At 42.0% G+C, this 20,633-nt stretch overlaps 1 protein-coding gene across 2 annotated transcripts in view; it reads right to left on the reverse strand.

Annotated features, from left to right (window-relative positions):
- The window catches only part of cdk12 (cyclin dependent kinase 12), a 28,133-nt gene that overhangs the window by 2,651 nt on the left and 4,849 nt on the right, over positions 1–20,633 (reverse strand). Inside the window, exons 5-15 of one of the 2 annotated variants that reach the window (XR_013791643.1) lie at positions 20,439–20,609; positions 18,050–18,239; positions 16,799–16,855; positions 15,850–15,951; positions 15,563–15,640; positions 13,271–13,387; positions 12,770–12,901; positions 12,290–12,516; positions 11,706–12,131; positions 9,183–9,749; positions 2,235–2,367 (exon numbers count right to left, since the gene is read on the reverse strand). Coding sequence is in view for 1 of the 2 variants with exons in the window: in XM_079521614.1 (XP_079377740.1) it covers positions 9,325–9,749; positions 11,706–12,131; positions 12,290–12,516; positions 12,770–12,901; positions 13,271–13,387; positions 15,563–15,640; positions 15,850–15,951; positions 16,799–16,855; positions 18,050–18,239; positions 20,439–20,609 (1,925 nt within the window). In the remaining variant the exon portion in view is untranslated. Of the gene's footprint in view, positions 1–2,234; positions 2,368–7,951; positions 9,750–11,705; positions 12,132–12,289; positions 12,517–12,769; positions 12,902–13,270; positions 13,388–15,562; positions 15,641–15,849; positions 15,952–16,798; positions 16,856–18,049; positions 18,240–20,438; positions 20,610–20,633 lie in introns of those variants that run through there. The other variant, XM_079521614.1, reaches the window with a different exon arrangement.

Raw genomic sequence — 20,633 nt, forward strand, 5'->3', positions numbered from 1 at the left:
TTGTAGCCAATTAAGTGTCGCTGTGCAAATGAGCTTGAGCACAAATGGTCCTGCAGGGCCGCCCCCTCCAACACCCCCCCCCCCCCCCCCCCACACACACACACACACACACACACACACACACACACACACACACACACACACACACACACACACACACACACACACACACACACACACACACACACACACACACACACACACACACACACACACACACACACACACACACACACACACACACACACACACACACATACATCCACCCACACCATCCACCCATCACCACTACTACCCCACCTACTCCCCCTCACACTGCCTGCCTTCTCAGCAGCCTCTCTGCTCTTAAAGAGGTAGCATCGGCAGGGATAAGATAATTATGGATGGAGACATAGCAAACATCCCCCCCAGTCAGTCAGATGTGAGATTCCCTTCTCAACATTCTTGACATAGCAACAGTATTTGGTTGAGACACAGGAGAGAAGGCCTAGCGATTATGGTTCTAAATGGTAAATGGCGCTTTACATAGATTGTGCATCAATTCACCCATTCACACACACATTCATACACTGATGGCGGCAGAAACCATGCAAGGCACCAACCAGCACATCAGGAGCAATTTGGGGTTCAGTGTCTTGCTCAAGGACATTTCGACACTAACTCTGGGGGAGCCCGGGTTCAAACAGGCAACCTTGCGGTTACCATCCAGCCACTGTACCCCTGAGCCACCGCCTCCCCTTTTAGAGGTGACCTTAGCCTATAGCTTTACTGACTACACCCTTGACCACTGAACAGGGAAAATAATGTAATAAATCTAGACGTTTTCTGGCAAAGCAAAAACAAAAGAAGTGCTTTTGTCAAGAATCCCTGCTTGCTTGTTCAGCTATAGAGGAATAACAATGAAGAGGGCAGAGTGTGCCAGCAGTTGCGCACTAAACTATAAACTGAGAAGAAATGGAGATGGCGTTATGGCAACAATAAAGTACTCCCATACAGCAGTAAACCATATATCATGACTGGAATAAAGTCAATCAGGTTTTGAAATATCACATAAATAAAACATTTAGCCATAAACAGAATGGCTGACATTAAATTTTGTTTGAGGCGAGACAAAGAGTGGCTTAGACTGCACTGAAGACGGCATAACTCTTTCACTACCTAAGTTGCATTCATAATTTAAATGTTTTCTAGTATAATCAGCCTGGCTAGGAGGGCGACAGGGTGTAAATATATTGCCATTAGAAGAATACTACTTTTATTAGGCTAGAAATATGCAGCTCTTGTTTCACTAGCTGTTCATTGCTTACACTGGTGTGTGTGTGTGTGTGTGTGTGTGTGTGTGTGTGTGTGTGTGTGTGTGTGTGTGTGTGTGTGTGTGTATACACATCTCCTCTATATAAAATCAGACGCGTCGTTAACCACATTAACCCTATCGTCCATATTCTGACATGTCATATTAGCAGTGGAGTTCTGGGAGACCCTGTCTGCCCACCTATAGAGTTCATACATTACATACAGTAGCCACTGAGCAGAGCCTCAACGTAAAAAGGAAGATACAATCCACACTCTCTGTAGAAGTCTTAAGAGTTTTTAAATAATTTGTATGATCTGCAGCAGCAGTCTACCAGACAGACGCGTTTCAGCACGCAGGCCTTTGACAGACACATTTGGATTCTATTTTATTTTGTTCAAAATTCATGTAGAATTGATTGATGCATGGTCATTAGTAAACAAACACTTATAATAGCCACCCCACAAATTAGGTGACGGACAAGTGTGTGACTAAAAACTTGTACTGTAATTGACATCAATTCAAATTACCTTTAAATCAACCCCTTTAAAATCTATAAAACATACCTATGTTGCAACAGTACTTCTTGGGCCACTTTCTCTGTTTACAAGGTCACAACAATTCTGCTATATCTGCCAATTTGGGCTTATGTTCCACCCAGAATATGGATTCTGGAGTTCAAGTGGTTAATTTAATGTGTTGTATAGCCAAATTCCAATCTTGGCCACTCACTCACTCCAGAGTCCAGCATGGTGGTCACATAACTTACATGAAGGTCTTTAAATACGTGGCCTAAATACTCTAGGTTGAATTCTGCTAATAAGACACTGGCGTTATGTGACGTCTACACGATTGTCACATATTTCAGCAGGTCACCAATTTCACTGTAACACCGAGATGGCCGAGATTTTGAGGATTGGAATTCAGCTCTTGGCTTGCTTACTTTTATTTTGCCTCTCCATGTTCAGTATCTCTTCCTTGTCTTGTCCATCAATGTCCTCCTCGCCACATTCTTGCATCTGCTTCCCTTTACATGCCTCCTGCTTCAGCCATCTTCTCACAACCATCTGAAACTGCTGTCAGCAACAAATTACATTTTAACACAAACCAATGCAGATTGACAGGCTAGCAGGTTAGCAGACATTGGACATTAATTCCTAGGTTGTTTGACTTGCTTCATAGGTCGAAACCATGTTGAGGTTCCATCCTGGAGGCAAATCTTTCTGGTGATAAAATGGCGACCAACGTAATCAAAAAAGTCAACCAAAGAACAAGATTCCTATACAGGATCTCCTCACTGGTCAACAAAAACACCTTGAAGACCCTAACAGGAGCCCTCGTACAAGGTTTCTTCGACTATGCATGCACCTCCTGGTAGCACAGCACCTCTAAGGCCCTTAAAACAAAGCTCCAGGCCTGGGCCGTGGCTCAGTGGTCCAGGCACCTTGGCCAGTAGCCCGAGTCTGGCAATGTGCCGCGGGTTCGACTCCCGATCCCGACGGCCTTTACTGCATGTCACTCCCCCATCTCTCTCCCCCATTTCCTTGTTAGCCTACTTTCTGTCCCTCTATAAAATAAATATAAAATAAAGGCGAAAGCCGCAAAAGAAATCATAAAAAAACAAAAAAACAAAGCTCCTGACTTCCCAAAACAAACTGGTCAGGCTACTACTTGGCCTCACTCCCCGAACCCACCTCACCCCTGCCCACTTTGACAGGCTGGAAGGGCTTAGGGTTGACGACAGAGTACAGCATCTTGCAATGGGTCTGGTTCACAAGATTCGCTACACCACCAAGATACCCATGTACCTATGTATGTCTAAATACTTCCTTAATGTCAACAAGTACACACCCACAACACCAGAGGGAGTTCAACAAACCGTGTGCAACCCAGATTCGGCACAAACAAGGGACTAAATTAATTTCACTCCTATGCCACCAAAATGTGGAACGCCCTACCAACAGTCATTAAGACATGCGAATAAGCCTTGACTCCTTCAAAACTGCTCTCAAAGGGCACCTACGGACGGCTGCAATTCGAAACTGGCCCCCGTAAAATCTGAATCCCCCACCCACCCCTTTTCCCTTTTTACCTCCTCTATGATGATTTCCTGTTTTGACTATATAGTTGTGTATATTCGCATGTCTCTTAATGTTTTGATGAATTGAAAATGGTGGGCCCTATTGTAAACAAGTGTAATGCTTTATGGTGTCGTCCACTCACAGTTAACAGTTTTTGTATCGAGTTGTACTTGAAATGTACTGCAAAGCCTTTTGCTGTAGCGGCGAGGGGAAGTACAAGAATTACAGGTATAAATATTGGCGGGTTTGATCATCAAATTGCTTTATATGCTGATGACGTGATTCTTTTTCTAAAAAATCTGGAACAGTCAATACCAGGGCTTATGGAGCTTATTAAGCAATTTGGCAGTATATCCGGATATAAAGTTAACAATTCAAAATCTTCTATAATGCTCCTTAACCCAAAAGAGAGGGCTAATCCGCCGAATTACACAAGTCACTTTAGAACGGTAGACAAATATTATAGGTATCCAGATTGTCCCTAAACTAGAAGATGTGGTAGATCAGAATTATAACCCAATTATAGAGTCTATTACTGAAGCGTTGGACAGATGGTCAAACCTTCCAATTTCTCTTATAGATAGAATAAATATCCTCAAAATGAACACACTCCCTAAACTGTTGTATTTGTTTCAGAATATCCCCTTCCTGACGTTTTTTTTACTAAAATGGAAAAATTGTTTCGTAATTTTATTTGGAATAATCGACGCCCAGGCTCCGTTTATCTCTGTTATATTTACCTTATGATAGAGGAGGGCTAAAGTTTTAAAGTAAAACTTAAAAACATGATTAAAGTTTGGCAGGATGTCAGACTGTATCTTTTGGATATCCAACCCAGTTTTCGATTCAGCCCAATTTGGGGAAATGAATATTTCACCCCAGGTAGGGCGGATGGGGGCTTCAAGATATGGGCTGAGAAAGGGATTAAACAATGGAAGGATGTTTTTGACAAAAGGGGGAATCTATTCTCTTTTGATGAACTAGCTGCTAAATACAGTTCAGAAACCCCTTTAATAGGGGCATCATTTCTGATTTATACTCTATGTTAGTAGAATTCTCTCCCGAATCCTCTGAATCCAAATATAATGCATGGAAGGCTGATCTACAAGAGGAATTGACTTTGGAAGAGTGGAGCACAGCCTGTATGAAGGCTCAATCCCAGACGGGAAACACTCGGTTAAAACTATTGCAATATAATTGGCTGATGAGGGTGTATATCACTCCAGAGAAATTAAATAAATTTAGTGTAGATATTCCAGATACTTGTATCAGATGTGGTAAAGACAAAAGGTACACTTTTCCATTGTCTGTGGGCATGCCCAAGAGTGAAAGAATTCTGGGAAGTAGTAAGGAGGGAGATTCAGAAGATATTGTTGATAAATATTGAGCCTGACCCGAAACTGTTTCTATTAGGTCTTTACCCACCTGGACATAAGATTCAGAGTAGCGAACAAAGATTTCTAGATTTATGTTTACTACAAGCCAAAGGGGCTATAGCTTTATCGTGGAAAAAGATAGGCAAACCCAGTATTGCTCAGTGGTTTAGGGAGCTGTCATTGTGTCTTCCTCTGGAAAGAATCACTTATACTTTGAAAAATAAACAAGAGATGTTTGATAAGATATGGGGACGGTTTAACCAATATATTACGGTTAATGATTTATCTTATTTAATGGTGGATACTGAAAATGTCTAATTGTATTCTCTGCAGCTATTTGGTCTTGTGGCCATAAGGACTCTGTTGTTACCAGTCTAAGTGCCCTTATTTTAATATACTGTATTTATATGTATGTACTGTATGTTTGTTTTGTGTTTTGTTTTTTAAGTAATTGTATTGTCTGATGTATTATGTATTGTTCTGTTGTATTGTCTGTTTGTACAAAAAAAGAAAAATGCAATAAATATATTGAAAAGAAATGTACTGTAATTCTGCAAACTGTTAATAAATCAATCATGGCACAGATACACAGAAGATACTCAGTGTTCGTGTTAATTTAAGCGTCTACAAATGGAACTAAATGGACCCATAACACTGTGACCCCCTTTCCACCGGTTGGTTCCCAATGGGAACCGGTTCAGTTCTTTTTGGTTCTTAGTCCATGAGTCAGAGCTCCAAATTTGGTGGGAAAACTAGACCTATATTACATTGTTTATAGGTTCAATACAAGTAAATTAATACATGATAACCCTTCCACAGTAGTAGCTTTTTCATATTTTCGATTATTTTGCATAATTTCCTACATAATGCCTCATTTGCGTATTTAAAAATGTAAAATTTGTAATCATTGTCTTCATGCAAGTACTCAATTGAGGAAGTTTCATGGTGATACAAATCTAATATAGGTATGGTTTTGCACATACAATTCATAATTGACGTTCTAATTTTGGAGCTCTGGCTCATGGACTAAAAACCAAAAAGAACTGAACAACCGGTGGAAAGGGGGCCTGTATGTATCCTTGCAGTGGAGTGGATTTGTTCGACTCAATTCAATTTCAGTTTAAGATTAGGTCTCGACTGTATATCTATAAAAACTCAAGTTCTGACACAACTAATTTGAGTTCATAAATGTATATAAGGCTTGTATATCGTCGTGTCTGGAGGAAACCACCTAACTCCATTTTTTAGGTTTTTTCTTTTCTTTTCATAAATCAATGCTATTGAAGACCCTTTACGTCTGTGTGTTTGTTAAAAACAATATTGAACGAATGAAAACTATTAAAAAGCGCTTCTGACAAAACCTCTTAACTCCATTGGACCGTCAAACTGTCTGCTAAAGCAGCTAACTCCACCACCTCTCCCCATCTCATGGAAGTAATTGACAATATATAAAGTCACAATACCAACTTTGATGAGGCAGAATTGCATTGTTTTAAAAATATATGGTTTTCTTCATTTTCTGAAAAATGTACATTTTTCATTTCCTGAAAAATGAACATTTTGGAGTTAGGTGGTTTCTTCCCGGCCATATTCCCGGAGATATTTAAAAACTGACCAGCAACTTTTAGCGGCTTTAAAGGACACCAGATTTGTTTGTCTGGTCAAATAGAAACATTTAAAAGCTACACCAAAATGTACCATCATTTCAATGGCTATAGTGGCTGATAGATGATCTAGTTGACAGACACGTACAACCTCTATGAAAATGCTGAATCTGCAAACAGCAAGGAATTGTCTTTTGACGATGTGTGCCTCACATCTCAGTGTACATTTACTTTTTTGGTACAGGCTACCAGGCCTAGAATACAGTTTATAACGCCAGATGTAAAACATTACACTTGTCCACTCTAGCTCTCTACAGTATTGTTGGACACAATACCAGTGATTATGAACTCCCAGACCTTAAAATCAGTAACAAAATCAAAAGCAAATGGGACAGTGAAAAAATGGGAAACCACTCAAATTCTCTATTCACTATAAAGAAAATGGAATAAAAATAACGTAATTTCATGTGCCACTAGCTGTTTTTTGTCAAACAATTTGCCATGATTTTTCAAAACGACTGGAGATTGCTGAAAGTGACAGAACGGCATTCAAAATGGATACTGTCTACCGCAGTCGTGCCAGTCTCTGTCATGGCGAGGATGAGCTTCAGACTGGCAGGACAGCTCATTTATGGGCACTGCCCATGAGGTGCCTTTCTGATTGATGGCAAAGCCTCCTGTGCCTCCTTCTCTTCTCTGCTCAATTATTCGTCTGGTCTCTGTGACTTGGCACTGGCACTGCCCACTACTTCTCCTATGGCAACTCCCTGCGGGCACATTTACCATTATTTGGAGTCCCGATGGGCAAACACATCAGACAGAGACGTACATACACGTGCACACTCTCATTGGCCACATCTACAGACATCACACACACGCTACACATTCTCGTCCCGACTCACACTGGGTCTGTGCTAGAGGGCAGGTGAGCCTCACACTGCCTCCACTCAAAAAGGATCTCTCACAGTGGGCTCAGCTGGGCTACAGTCTGCCTGGTGGGCCAGGGGGGTAAGCGGCTCTGTAAGCCTGCCAAGAGAGGGATGGGTCTGGGGTGCATGGGGCCAAACCCAGCGTGGGCACACGCACACACACAAATGTGCACATGAATATGAACGTCACACAGTAAGAGCCTGTGTTAATTTTTACTTGGTGTCTTTTCAAATGTAAGCAAATAGAACCGTAGCGGTCCAACAATCTACAATATGGTTCATAAGGGATCAGTCAAAGGACTAAACTGTTAAGAATAAAATAAACACATATCAAAGCCATATGATTGCCAAGATGTATGGTTATAGGCCTATTGGGCTTATCATTATGGGAAGATTAGGCCTGGAAATTATCTGTACAACTCATACAAACATTGCACAATGACGCCCCGGCTATAGGTCAGGTCTGAGAAACTTAAAGTAGATGGGTTTGGTCCAGGTCAAACTAGAAGTGACATTACAATTATCACTTTTCTTTTGCCATGTTCAGGGATGACTGTGTGCTTTTTTTAATGAGGGACCTATTGGCCCATGCCATGGTATCTGAGGACATGTCCACCACCTGGTGGCTATTTAGAGACGTTATAACTAATGAACCTACACCACAGATTACTGGTCGCATGACTTCCTTTAATAAACGGAAACAAGAAAACACATATTACAAAATATCTTTTGTCGACACACGAAACTTTAGCACGTTTCGCTTCCTTATCCAAGCAAAACAACCCAAAAAACGAAATGAAAATGGAACCGTGGGACATATATTCATTTTTATGTGTCTTCTCTTTGTCTTTAACGTAGAAAATAACACAAAAGGCTTTTGAAGCACAGACTGGCAGGGAGGCAAAAGGCAGACATATCAGAAGAGACCACCAGGAAAAACTTTAGAGGTTGTGTGTGCGGCATGTAGCTTAAAGCTGTGGCTAGCAGAGTACTGTGAGCAACAGTGGTTTACTGTATATCCTTGTTTGAGAAAGCTGGGAGCATAAGGGCAACAGGTTCAGATTTAGTACAACACAGACGGTTATCTAGCAGTGAAAGGAAGAAATAATAATTGTTTGTCCCAGCATACATTGTGTTTCAAGAGACACAGTGGCTAAGGTAAATGTAGCTTAAAGGCTCCCTGTTGCAATTCCCACAACAGATATACGTCAAATGTCTGCGAGCAAGACACAGAGGCCTTCATCATTGTATGTCGCTCTCAAGACATACAACACATTTTTAGCAAAACAAAAATGGTTGCGATGACAGCTTAAAATGTATAACAGAGCCACTAGGTCAAGACAAGGAAAATAACAGGCCTGATGTACACGTTTCACTTACGTTTGTGCCACCCAGAGGAGTGAAGTTGTTCAATATTTCCCACCGAGGCCGAGATCATTCAGGGGTCGCTAAAGCCACAAAAGGAGGCACAAGGTTGAATATCAGGGATCTAGCCAGCATATCTAAAGTTCAACAGAAAATTATTTCTGTGATCCAGTGTTTTATACCAGGGCGTTCAAAACCTCTTATGTGCACATGCCCTGCCAGTGCCTTCACATCATTTCAATTGCACTGTTACATACACTGCTCTAACTGAACCAATTACCAGTATCACATGATTGCCTAATCATCAGTGGGCCCTGCAGGACACAATCATTTGATTTGGAATGGAAATGAATTAAACTAAATCAGAGCTGATCCCAATTCATGTGTGCCACTCATTTGGAGACAATTATCCAGCCAGATCATTAGGAGGGACAGGGAGTCATTCAACACTCTTCTGAAGACACATTTTCTTCAGTCACTGATCCTCATTGTCCATTGCAAAATACTTTTATTCAACATTCAAAACCGACATTCACCTGGAGATGGCCCTTTGAGTCACAATTGGTCAGGTCACAGGTGTCCCTCTTTTTCCCCAACTTCTTCAACCTTTCTCTTTAGGCGAGTGCTGCTAGTGTTGCGCCTTGTGCTGCCCAGATCTCTTCCTCAAGGAACCAAGAATCAGCGGGCGGCTCCTTGGGAGAAGCGGAGGTCCTGGTCCTTGGGGAACTGCACTGCAGTAGCAGCGGTAGAAGTCACCAGTCCTGCTGGGGCCTCAGCTGCAGTGGAGGGTTTAGGGGGAGAGTCTGCCACCCAGGGTCGTGGCGGCTGTGCCCGAGCAGGGGTGTCCACAGCTGGGGAGGGTTTCTTGCCACGTTGGGGCGCCCCAGCTTCAGAGTCCTTTTGGGAGATGAGCTGAAGCAAGGCGGCTGCCACAGAGGGGCTGATGTCCTGGCCAGGCTGGGCCTCCGAGGAGTCCACTTGACGTTTTTTTCCACGTAAGAGAGCTGATGGTGGAGGTCCGGGCGGAGAAGGAGGACGATGATCTGTAGCTGAAGGGGCCGGATCAGTCACAACTTCCTTTTTCCTTTTTAATATTACGCCACCTGAATAGGAACAGAGGGGGAAAAAAACTGTGATTGAGCAGTGATGAGAAATTAAATATGGCACCTACACAGGATGTATATTGTTGCCATCCTCCAAAACAAAACTTGTTCTTTTATCCGCCTCGTCTTTTATGGCTCATCTTGCATGAAATGTCATTTAAAATAGTGACATAATGGACACAAAACTCAATATGGTATAGTTAACTAACATTCTACAAGGGAACATATTAGACCAAATTAATTAATCCTAGATGCAAATCATAGGATGTGCCATTAGTTCCTCTAGTTTAATGTTGACTATAAATCATTATTTTGCTTTGTTCATGTCATGATGAAATCAATGCTGTAAACATTTTATTTTTGCACTCATGGACCTAGAGATGTACAGTAACAAGGTGATATGTACAGTAACAAGGTATGTATTGTATACTACCTGTTTCTACTTACTAAGTACCATTAACACTCATTTAACGGCGACTTACTTCATGGATGCAATAGGAATTTCCGAATTTGTAATCTTGTACGCAATGCAAGAAGCCAATGAATAAATGCAGACGTAGTTTAGCAGAACATCACGTCCACACTGGGTGAGGAACTCTGAGGGGCAAGTTTAACATGGACAGAACGGGTGACTTGTGTATGGGGACATTTTGTAGATTTTATAGGTATATTTGATGTCTCCCCGTTTTACGGTAATGCAACAAAGCTATGAGACACTTAAGTCATTTATCGTGACTACTCAGCTATAAACCCTTGGAGACCGTTTCCAAGGAAACAGGATTGTTGGTGTCAAATAGTTTTTATTCTGCCTACCGATAGAACTGGTGTGTTTTCATACAATATCTGATACCATGTGAACAGTCAAAAAAAAAGAAAAGAAAAGGTGTGACAAACCAAAGCTAAAAGAAACACATGCAGGTAAAGTCTAAAGATTCAAAACATTTATTTTGCACTTTATAATTTATTAGACTTTCTTCAAAAAAATAATTGCCGACATTACAGACTGTTTTAAAGCAACATCGTTTCCTGCAAAAAGAATTCATGACACCGGTTTTAATGAAATGAAGTGAGGAATTAAACACACGTGTGGGAATGGGAAAGATACAAGCAACAAGACTGTGAGAAAGAAAACAAGAAGAAGGCAGAGGTGGAGGGAAGAGTACAGTGTGAACCATGATCGTCCTAAAAAAAACGAGTTAACTACACCCTCGGTTTATTTGTCACACTAGTGGGAAGATGTCCATGTGCGCAGAGCCCTTTCTAGGTGGCACGGGTCACGTAAACATTAGGCAAGACATTTCGACTTGCCAGCTTTACGTTTGTAGTATATGCAAGGGTAAAAAAAAGGAGACCGTTGTGTGTCTGTGTAAATGGTGCACCTGCTCATCGAAAGCAGTTAGAAGTTCAGTGCCTTTCATGAGGACACTTTGACACGCAGCCAGGGGGAGCCGTATCAAACCGTGAACCTTCCGGTTCCACGACGGACGCTCTACCTCCTGAGCCACTGCCGTCCATTGCGTGGGTTGGTGGGTGGGTGGGGGTGGGGTGGGTGGAGGGGTAACGAGAGGGAGTAGTGTGATGAGTGGACAGATTATCCGCCGAAGGAACGTAGCAATCATAAACATTTCATGTTGTCGGTTAATCCTTTAAATTCACAAGGTAGTTCACGACACCTTTTTGCCAATGCCACATTAGCTGAAGAATTTCCTTCTTTTCTTTTAAAAGAAAATCTCTGGACATTTATAGTCAAGCCTATGCCTATATTTGTTTATAGCAGATATATACCAATACCTGTCAAAAATCTGTATGGCCTAAAGGAACCTTTGTTTACAAAAGAATTGAGAGAATGCGACTTGTCCTCTGCCCCGACCTGCACACAGATACAGTCCCCACCAGTGATTTCCACATGACCCTGGTGCCTCCTGTTTTACCCCTAGAGCTTAAACCCAGACTTGCCCTTGCGGTCGGCAGCGGAGGCGGCTGAACTGCGCGTTACCGCCTCCTCTGACTGGACACCATTGCTCTCATCGGTTTGCACTGCACCCTCGGCCTGCGGCTGGATCATATTGCTCAAAATGATGGCCAGCAGGTTGGCCTGCTCCTCCTGGCTGAGCACCGACTCTCCGGCCACCGGGGACGGCTCCTGGGGTTCAGGCGGTGGTTCAGGGGGCTGAGACCTGGTAGGCTGCTGGGCCTGTTGGTTGTCTGGAGCCCCCTGGTGGTGGGAAGCCTCGTTGAGCGCGGACAGGGTCTGGCTGAGACTCTCCGGGTTGGAGATGTTGAGGAGCTGGGCCACCTGGCTGAGGTCTGAATGCCCCTGGAGCAGGTTCAGAAGCACAGCCATCTCTGTCCGATTCAACTGCTCCGCTACCGCTCCCAGGTCTGAACAAATTAACACACTTGACACATCAGCATTTGACACATATTTGACTAATAAGAGAAAAAAGAATCCTTTTTGCAGATCAAATTCAATAAATATTTGCTGGTAGCCATTTTATAATGCTTTGGGTTTTACTTGGTGACTACTAAATGTAACTCACTCAGGAAATTGGCTGATATTGCTGTGGGGGGTGGTCTTCCAGGTGGTGGGGGTGGGGCACTAGCAGGGCTGGCCTGGGGCCGACTGTTCTCTCCACTAGAGGGCCCTGTCGGGGTCTTACGGGGCACTTTGGGCACAGGCACAGGCACTTCCTCAGGCAGCCCGCTCTGACGCGCGCGCCTTCTCTTCTTACTCCACAGCTCGTGGCAGTCCTGGTGGTGTGGGAGACTGAGAGCAACAAATGGCAGAGGCACAGAGAAAGAAAGCAATGCATGAATGGCAGGATCGACGGAAACCAAAATGATGAACAGCAGAGATGGAAATAAACCAATCCTTAAGTCGGGAAGGAATAGTTATCCAATATCTACTGCAGTGTTGTAGTTACTAGAACATTGCAATAGATAACCATTCCATCCAGACTTACGTTGTTATCTACTCGAATCTAGTAGATAATATTGTGATAAGGAGAGAGGAAACTCACTCTGGCGGGGGCATCTGGCTGGGCTCAATATCAAAAAGAAATTCACTGTTCAGAGCCTGTTCTGATGTGCAGCGCCGAGCTGGGTCAAGGGTCAGCATACGGTCCAGCAAGTCCAAAGCCTGACTAGGCAGACTGTGATTGAGAGGGAGAGAGGGGTTTTCAACAACAGAGCCAGACAAGTTTGAGAACAGCTACAGTGTAGGACTAGCCTGGCCCAGCCTGTATGACTTCTGGTCTAGAGGGGCGAGAACATGGCGGTGGATCCCATTGGTTCACCGATCTGAGCACCCGCAAAAATCAAATGGTGTAGGACTGACTGAAGGGAAATCCGTCGCAGAAAATAGCAGATCGACAAGCTCACAAGCCGTCTTGTTTGAGATTGAATGAAGTTATTTAATGCAGAGCGTAAACAGAAAGACCACTAGTATGGAGCCAGAGATAATTAAGAAATCGCACTCCGCTCAACAACATATGGGGTTTAAGTCTTTAAGCCTGACATACAAGGCAAACTCCTCCCGTAGTCGTCGCCTGTACTGCTTCTTGGGCTTCATGGTGTTGAAGTAGGGTAGCTTAATGACATCAGGCCAGGCTGCAGGACAGGGGCTCCCACACAGGCGACTGGGAAGGAACGGACAGAGCAGAACAAGGAAGAGTGACACAACAAATCTATAAATTTTTCATGAATACAATACATACATTAGAGGTACTTAAGCACGTTTAGAATTGCACCTCTGCTAACAATGTAGCTGATAATAGTCATGTGAATATAGTATGTACAGTATACAATGACAAATTAAGTTGACACCATTAACATTAGAAACAAAAAGGTAAATGAGTAAAACAAAAAACAAAGAAAGAGAAAATGGGAGAGTTGGGAAGGGGGGGATCTCAGTCATGGGGAAGGGTTTATAAGGACTAAAAGCAGTTTATTAAACAGTTCTATTTATGGAAACAATTTGCAGAGTTGACCTTTTTTTTCTCACTTAAGGAAATACAAAACATCTGCGCCACACAGTGATAATCATAACATTCAAATAAAACATCTTGCCAAGAGCGGTGTAAAAGTTGACCTGACCTGAGTGCAGCCACATTTACATTTTGGGGATTTAGTGGACGCTCCTGAGTAAGTGAGCGAGTTACGAGTTAGCAGGTAGATATGGCACACAGTGACTTGAGGATCAACAGGTTGTATGACTCCAGCAGAAATCAAACTTGTGGACATTAATGGGATGGTTACTTCTACTAGTAGGATAGCATATTATAATTTGAGGGTCTAAGGGCGGTAGTGAGATCAGCTAGTGAGATCAGCTGCCAAATGTTGGTTGACTCTCATCAACCAATCTCTCATGCAGTTAACCAGCCATGCTGATGTCAGATCATTTTGTTCCTAATCTGGGAAATCGTAGTTGGGGGAATAGTGGAACAGACTACCCAGTGCCTCAAGGTAGGGGGCCCCTCAAAAGACCTGGAAATAAATGGTTAATTTGGTCTAAAAATACATCCATAAAAATATTGGAGGAACAAGGAAGTAGACCGCTATTCATATATCATTATATCATGTGAGTGACACATTTTATCTGGGATGTACCTTCTGATAGTTCCTACTTGAATTCGGGGGCGGTTAGAATCAATCGGATCCTGTGAGAATCTGCCCTTAGTACTCTCCTGCACTAGCATTTAAAATAGTTCATCCATGGGATAATCATGCTTACATTAGGATGCCGTGTTCGAGATGACACAGAAATATGTGCTACATCTCTGCATTATGTTATAATTTAGCTAATGAAAAATAGCAGATCTACAAGCTCATAGCGCGCCACCGAGTGGCGCGCTACGAGCTTGTAGGTCTGCTATTTTTGAAAAACCTGTGAAAACCCACGGGTTGAGAACCCCTGCAATAGGATATCCACCCGTCCACGTCCCATATGCATGCATATATATGCATATAGGACTTACTTATTGATTATGGCACAATGGTCTGACACAACACCAACATGGCCTATGTCCTATTCCTCCTGTTCAACATTGCCTCCTCACAGGCGCTGCCGCAGCCCATAGAAGTACATGCAGTGACAAAGATCCTCCTCACAGCCAATCGTTTCATATAGATGGCTGCTCGGCCAAGCCGGATGCACCACGTTCGATATTCTTTTTATGATGCATGTCTATCCTAGTTGTTTATACTTCACAGAGGACTTGATCTTATTTTTTATTACTGGAGAATGCGATGCCAAATAAATTGTCATGTGAATGGACAATCAAGTATTATCATCATCACAATTCCAGCGATTAAAGATAAATAAAATCTCACAAAACAATTGTCAGTTCAAGTGAAGTCTCAATCTGCGATTTGTGAAACAGCCTGACAGGAGGTTGCATTCCATTTCTTTAACAATTACCATAATATATAAAAATATGTTTCTGCATTATTGTTCTGAATGTATGTTCTTGCTGTCATACAGCCAACCAGTTGAAGAAATCAGATTGGAGCTTTGACCTAAAAGTTTTAAGATTTTATGAAATATGAGACCATTAGGGTTTTATGGAAGATGCTTCTGAATATGTCCAGAAGCAGGAATTCTATTGCTAGTTTGTTCAACTCTAATAAAGCAATAAGCCACAAGATGTCTCAGTTTAGCGTTTACCTTGTATTTTATAATGGCTGAGAGGCGTGGTGAGGCGTGGTGACTGAGGCACGACGCATAGCTATTGGGATCTTCAAATTTATCAGCCACTGTTGCTGATAGACAAATACATTTGTTGTCTGTTTTGTCTTGGCCGCAGTTGGCATACCTGATGAGTTCAAGCTGCAGTAGTTCCTGGTTGGCCTGGAAGATGGGCTTCTTGGTAAAAAGCTCTCCCAGAATACAGCTGGGCACAGACAACAATGGACACATTTAGATATATTAGCAACCACACAGCTAGACTGTTGCAAACCAAACAATCATCAATTCTGTATTAAAGATGTGAAAATGAATTATGAAAAAATAAATAAAGCCAGAGATTATAAAACAAATAAGGTAAAATTGAGTCAATCCACAGATGCGGTTCCATCATTGTGTGGTGGTGGTCACGCTTACCCACAGCTCCATACGTCAATGGCTGGAGAGTACCTCTCCTCTCCCAGGAGGAGCTCAGGGGGACGATACCATAACGTGATTACTTTATTAGTGTACGGCCGACTAGAGGCAAGAAGAGATGGAATACAATGAGATTCTGCAAGTTGTAATGGTGGAACATTAATGCCACCCAGTGCCTAAACATAAACACTTCAGTTATCATTCTATCTATGCCATTGGGCTCGGAGGGTTGGTTTAACAATGTTGAGCACCATCTAGTGGACAGACTTTGAAAAAGGGAAGATGAAAACTTGCAGTGCGAAAGATAGGATTGAATTAGTGCTGTCAGAACGACATTTGGGAGTAGAATATGAAGAAAAAATGAATGTTGAAATAGCCATTCAAATAGTTTTATTTTTTCCTCGAGAAATGTACTGAGAAACTAATCTAATGAACTTGTTTCCTGACCTACCGATGTGAAAACAAAACAATAAAGTTTGAGTGGATGCACTGCACACAGCAAGTTAACATGAACGCCGTCGCCACCCAATGCGTCTGTGCTGTTCACACTCAGCTGCGCACCTGTGTCAGGTCACGCTGAGACTGTGACATCACGTTGGTTCCGTGCAGCAAGCAAGACTCTTCCCTTTAACCCCATAAAATGCACTTGAAAAAGTGGGTAAAGCCCTCAACCAATAGTTGTTTTCACTTTCTTTTTTTGTTTAGCCCGTTATTATAGCATTTGTATTTGTGCCCATGGATGTTGAATATTAGAAATAATAAATCATTGAAATTCGAATGGCATGATAGAGTAAAACTGACAGCACTATATTTTAATTAAGTCATCCATCACAGCGCCATATTAAACCACACACTGGATCTGAAATTCAATTTATGGTATTGCCCCACTCCTTACAGGATAAACGCAGAAGTCATTTAAATATGTTTACGACAAAAAATGTTTTCTTACCTCTCCTCTGAACTGTAGAGCCGGGCCAAACCGAAGTCAGCCAGTTTGATCTGACCACTGCACAAAGAAAACAAAGTAGTGAGAACGAACACCTGAGAGATAAGGAGTCAGTCTTATGGTATGGAGCATACTCAGCATGGGAGGCCATGTTGTGTCAACACTAATAAGATAATAGTAATATAATGAACCATGGAGACATCTCATCTATCCCACAAACAAAATCCAATTCAAGACATTAACGATTAGACTCTTGGGATTTCCACTATAACCAGAGTAGAAATCCTCTTCTTGCATAACGCAAATATAATTTGCGACTTCCAACCATTTTCAACCTATCTTCAAAAAAAGTGTCCTCACTAATGCTCCTGATAAAAACTGTACAATTCTTTTCTACTCGGTCTGTGTCTCGTAGGAGGGCTATGGACATTTCAGAAACCCACCTAGCAGTGACATCGTCAGATGTCAGATTTACATTTTTATAACACGAGAAGTTAGAGAACAATGGCGTCCGTTATAGCATGCAAAATCTCAGCAGTTTCTATTCGCTTGGATTCCCCATCGATGTCACTGGTAGGCAGGTTTCTAAACTCTCCACAGCCCCATCTGAGACACAGACCAGGGTGATGTCATCATTAATTGAAGTAATCAAATAAGTGTGGGTTCATGAGCTCTGTCACACGAGTGTTGCTGTAGGTGCAGCGTTAGAGTACCTAGCAAAGAGTACTTAGCACCATTAAAAAGGCATTTGAATAGTCTGAGATGCTCCAGTCAGTGAATTCTTTCTCAAGTTAACAGCCAACAAGCTAATAGCTGACAGATCTATAAAATAACTATGGAAAACTTGTATATATCATTTAAAATGACACTTAGTTCATTAAGCTAAAGTATAGGTCAGGGCTGTGGATAATGAAGGCTTCACTCAGTTGCCTGAATAGCCTACTACAGAGCAGATTGCATGCATATATGGCTAACGGCTATGACAGAGCAGACAGACACTTAAAAAATACAATACAATGCATACAATATCGCAATATACCGATTTTAGACATATGGTAAGGCTATGGTACCTCCAGATTCTTGCAATACACAGCCCTATTAATCAGTCAACCAATAGCCCATGACATGCCATGTGAAGTTGGCGAGAGACGCATGCTATACCAGCACACTCAATTATATTGTGTAATTTTATTTGCGAAGGGGGTCTTGCAGATGTGTGTGCTGTGTTCACTGACAGTATGTTTCAGCCATTACCTGTTGTTGAGTAGTATGTTGGAACATTTGATGTCTCTGTGCAAGAAGTTTTTCTTGTGACAGTAGTCCAGGCCTTCCATCAGCTGGCGCATGAAGCTACGGATGTGTTCTTGAGAGAACTGGACCAGACCAGACTCAAGCAGGCCCATCAAATCATGGTCCATATACTCAAACACAAGATAGAATGCACCTGAAATGAGAGGAAAGTGTCAGTTTTGGAAGATATGTGAGAAACGTTATTCCAACACACAAAGTATACTTGTAAGATCAGAATAATTACAGCCAATGGACAGATTGCCATCACACACAATATACTTTAAAGTTTAAACATTTCCAACACATTCATAGTATTTTTGCCATATTATAATGATACAGGAGCACAGGGTGGCAGTGGATCAGGAGCGAGAGTGGCCGCTTGGGAATCACGGTTAGATCCTGATGAGCAGGTTGGTGTCTTGCATGGTTTCTACAAGTGCTCCGATCAATCAGCATTGGCCGATATTTAATGAAAATACGAGATTGTGTCATTCTGATCGATGAGTCAGTCAAGACTTTTACGGTCGCCCTCCTCTTGCACTATCATGATACATTTTTGCACCTTTCTAAACTAAATTCCTGTATATATGGAACATAGCCTCAATTGCACCTTCTTAAACTAAATTGTGTATATATGGAACATAACCTACTGTGAAGCTGTTCACAAAAGTAACTTTGCTACTACAGGGAAAACATGTACACATGTTACTATTATTTTTACACTTACTGATTGCTCTTTCTTGCACTCTTTATTCTTGTTTGCTGTGGTTAGATGTAACAACCTTGAACCACACTCGCTGCATGCAGAGACATATCATTTGTGGTAGCAGGTTGAGAGAGCTCTGAGCCGAATGACATTTCTTTGGAAAGACTTGAGTCAACTTGACTACACAGTAAATTAATGAATTTAAATAGAAATATTGCCCTCCCACATAATCATATCTGTGATCGTATCGTCCGATCAGACGCCAAATGATCGGCACCAAAAACCCTGATCAGAGAACGTCTAACCAACGGTTTCCTCCGGCATCAGTGTGTAAATGTGTGTGAATATGGCGGGTGAATCTAATGCAAATTGTAAAGCACTTTGGATACAAAAGTGCGATACTAGTACTAACCAAATGTCAGCTTAGCTTCCAACGCGCATTAATGTTATTCTGCATTTTTCTTGTTCCTGTTACCTCCGAGCACAAAAATAAATTCCAAATCAACTGCAAGTGGGTTTTGGCAATGTTTGAATATTGTGTAAATATTCTGTTTACAAACGGAAGTCTATGGGTCAGCTCGAGGTCCATCCATTTCCAGAACATTGTACTGCATCATATTCAGGTCAATTAACCTTGGTCTTACCGGATCATCTCACAGCATTAAATCAAGTAGTCAACATTGAAGCAAACCAACGTTGATCAATAGGATATATCATTTGCTTTAGATAACAAAAAAGTCCTCTCCATTACATAGACGTCTGACTGCATTGCCTCCCAAAAAGAATAGATTTGCAAGTCATCATCGATATGCATATTTTTCGTAAAGAAGCAATACTATTGCGCACAGGGTATAACTTACGCTTAACATTACAAAATTACAATTATTTGGTTGAAATGTGCAAGGAAATATCAGTTAAATAAAACATTTGAAGGCCCATCTTAACACTTTCCACACGTCTTATCAAATATAACCGCAGGGTGCCTGGGACGTGTGGACACGTCTTAACTCTTAAGGTCTTTTTTACCGATCGCTAAAATCCATTTTTTTGACAGCGGCCGTTGCTAGGCAACGCCTTGCTCAGCCCGTCCCGGACACGTTTTGGTGCGCCGTTTTGGAGCCAATCACTTCCTGGTTTACAAGCCAACAAACTTCCTTATTTACTCTGAATCTACGCTGCCTCCGCACAGATTGATCATAATGGCAATGTTCTGTCCAAATTCCTGACTTCATCATGCATCTCGGTTAGAATATTAACGCTTAAGAGAGATCAGTTTTATGACGGCGATTTTGGGGGGGTGAAAAGCGGGTTTCAGGGTAAAATCTCCCTCATCTATTTGGCACTGGATCTTGCATACAAAAAGAGGCCTCCGCATTTTAATTATTATTAAAAAAGGACAAAAACCTTTTTAACAAAGCATTCTGTTAATGTTTCTCTCTTACTTAGTTTTAACTTGACCCTTTTAGTTTAGCCGAGCTGGGTCCCATGAAATTGATTGATGCTTGTGCCGTTTTTTTTTTTATTTGCCATGTTTTTTGTTTTGCTACAGGGGTAGCACTCGTTCGTCAGAATGTGCTTTATGAATAAAATGTATTATGATTATTAGTGCTGCTGTTACAACTTCATCCTAGGGAAAACACTGATTACCTTTGTCTTTTTTGAAGTCAAGTGCATCCTGTTTGTCAGTGACAATCTCCTTCATGTTGACCACACTGCGGTGGTTGAGCTGTCGCAGGATTTTAATCTCTCTGATGGCCGTGATGGGGAAGCCCTCTTTCTCATTGTCCAAGCGCACCTTCTTCAGAGCCACCAACTCACCTGGGAGTGAACAGAGCATTCAGA

The sequence above is a fragment of the Electrona antarctica genome (assembly GCF_951216825.1).
Source record: "Electrona antarctica genome assembly, chromosome: 14".
Classification (NCBI taxonomy): domain Eukaryota; kingdom Metazoa; phylum Chordata; class Actinopteri; order Myctophiformes; family Myctophidae; genus Electrona; species Electrona antarctica.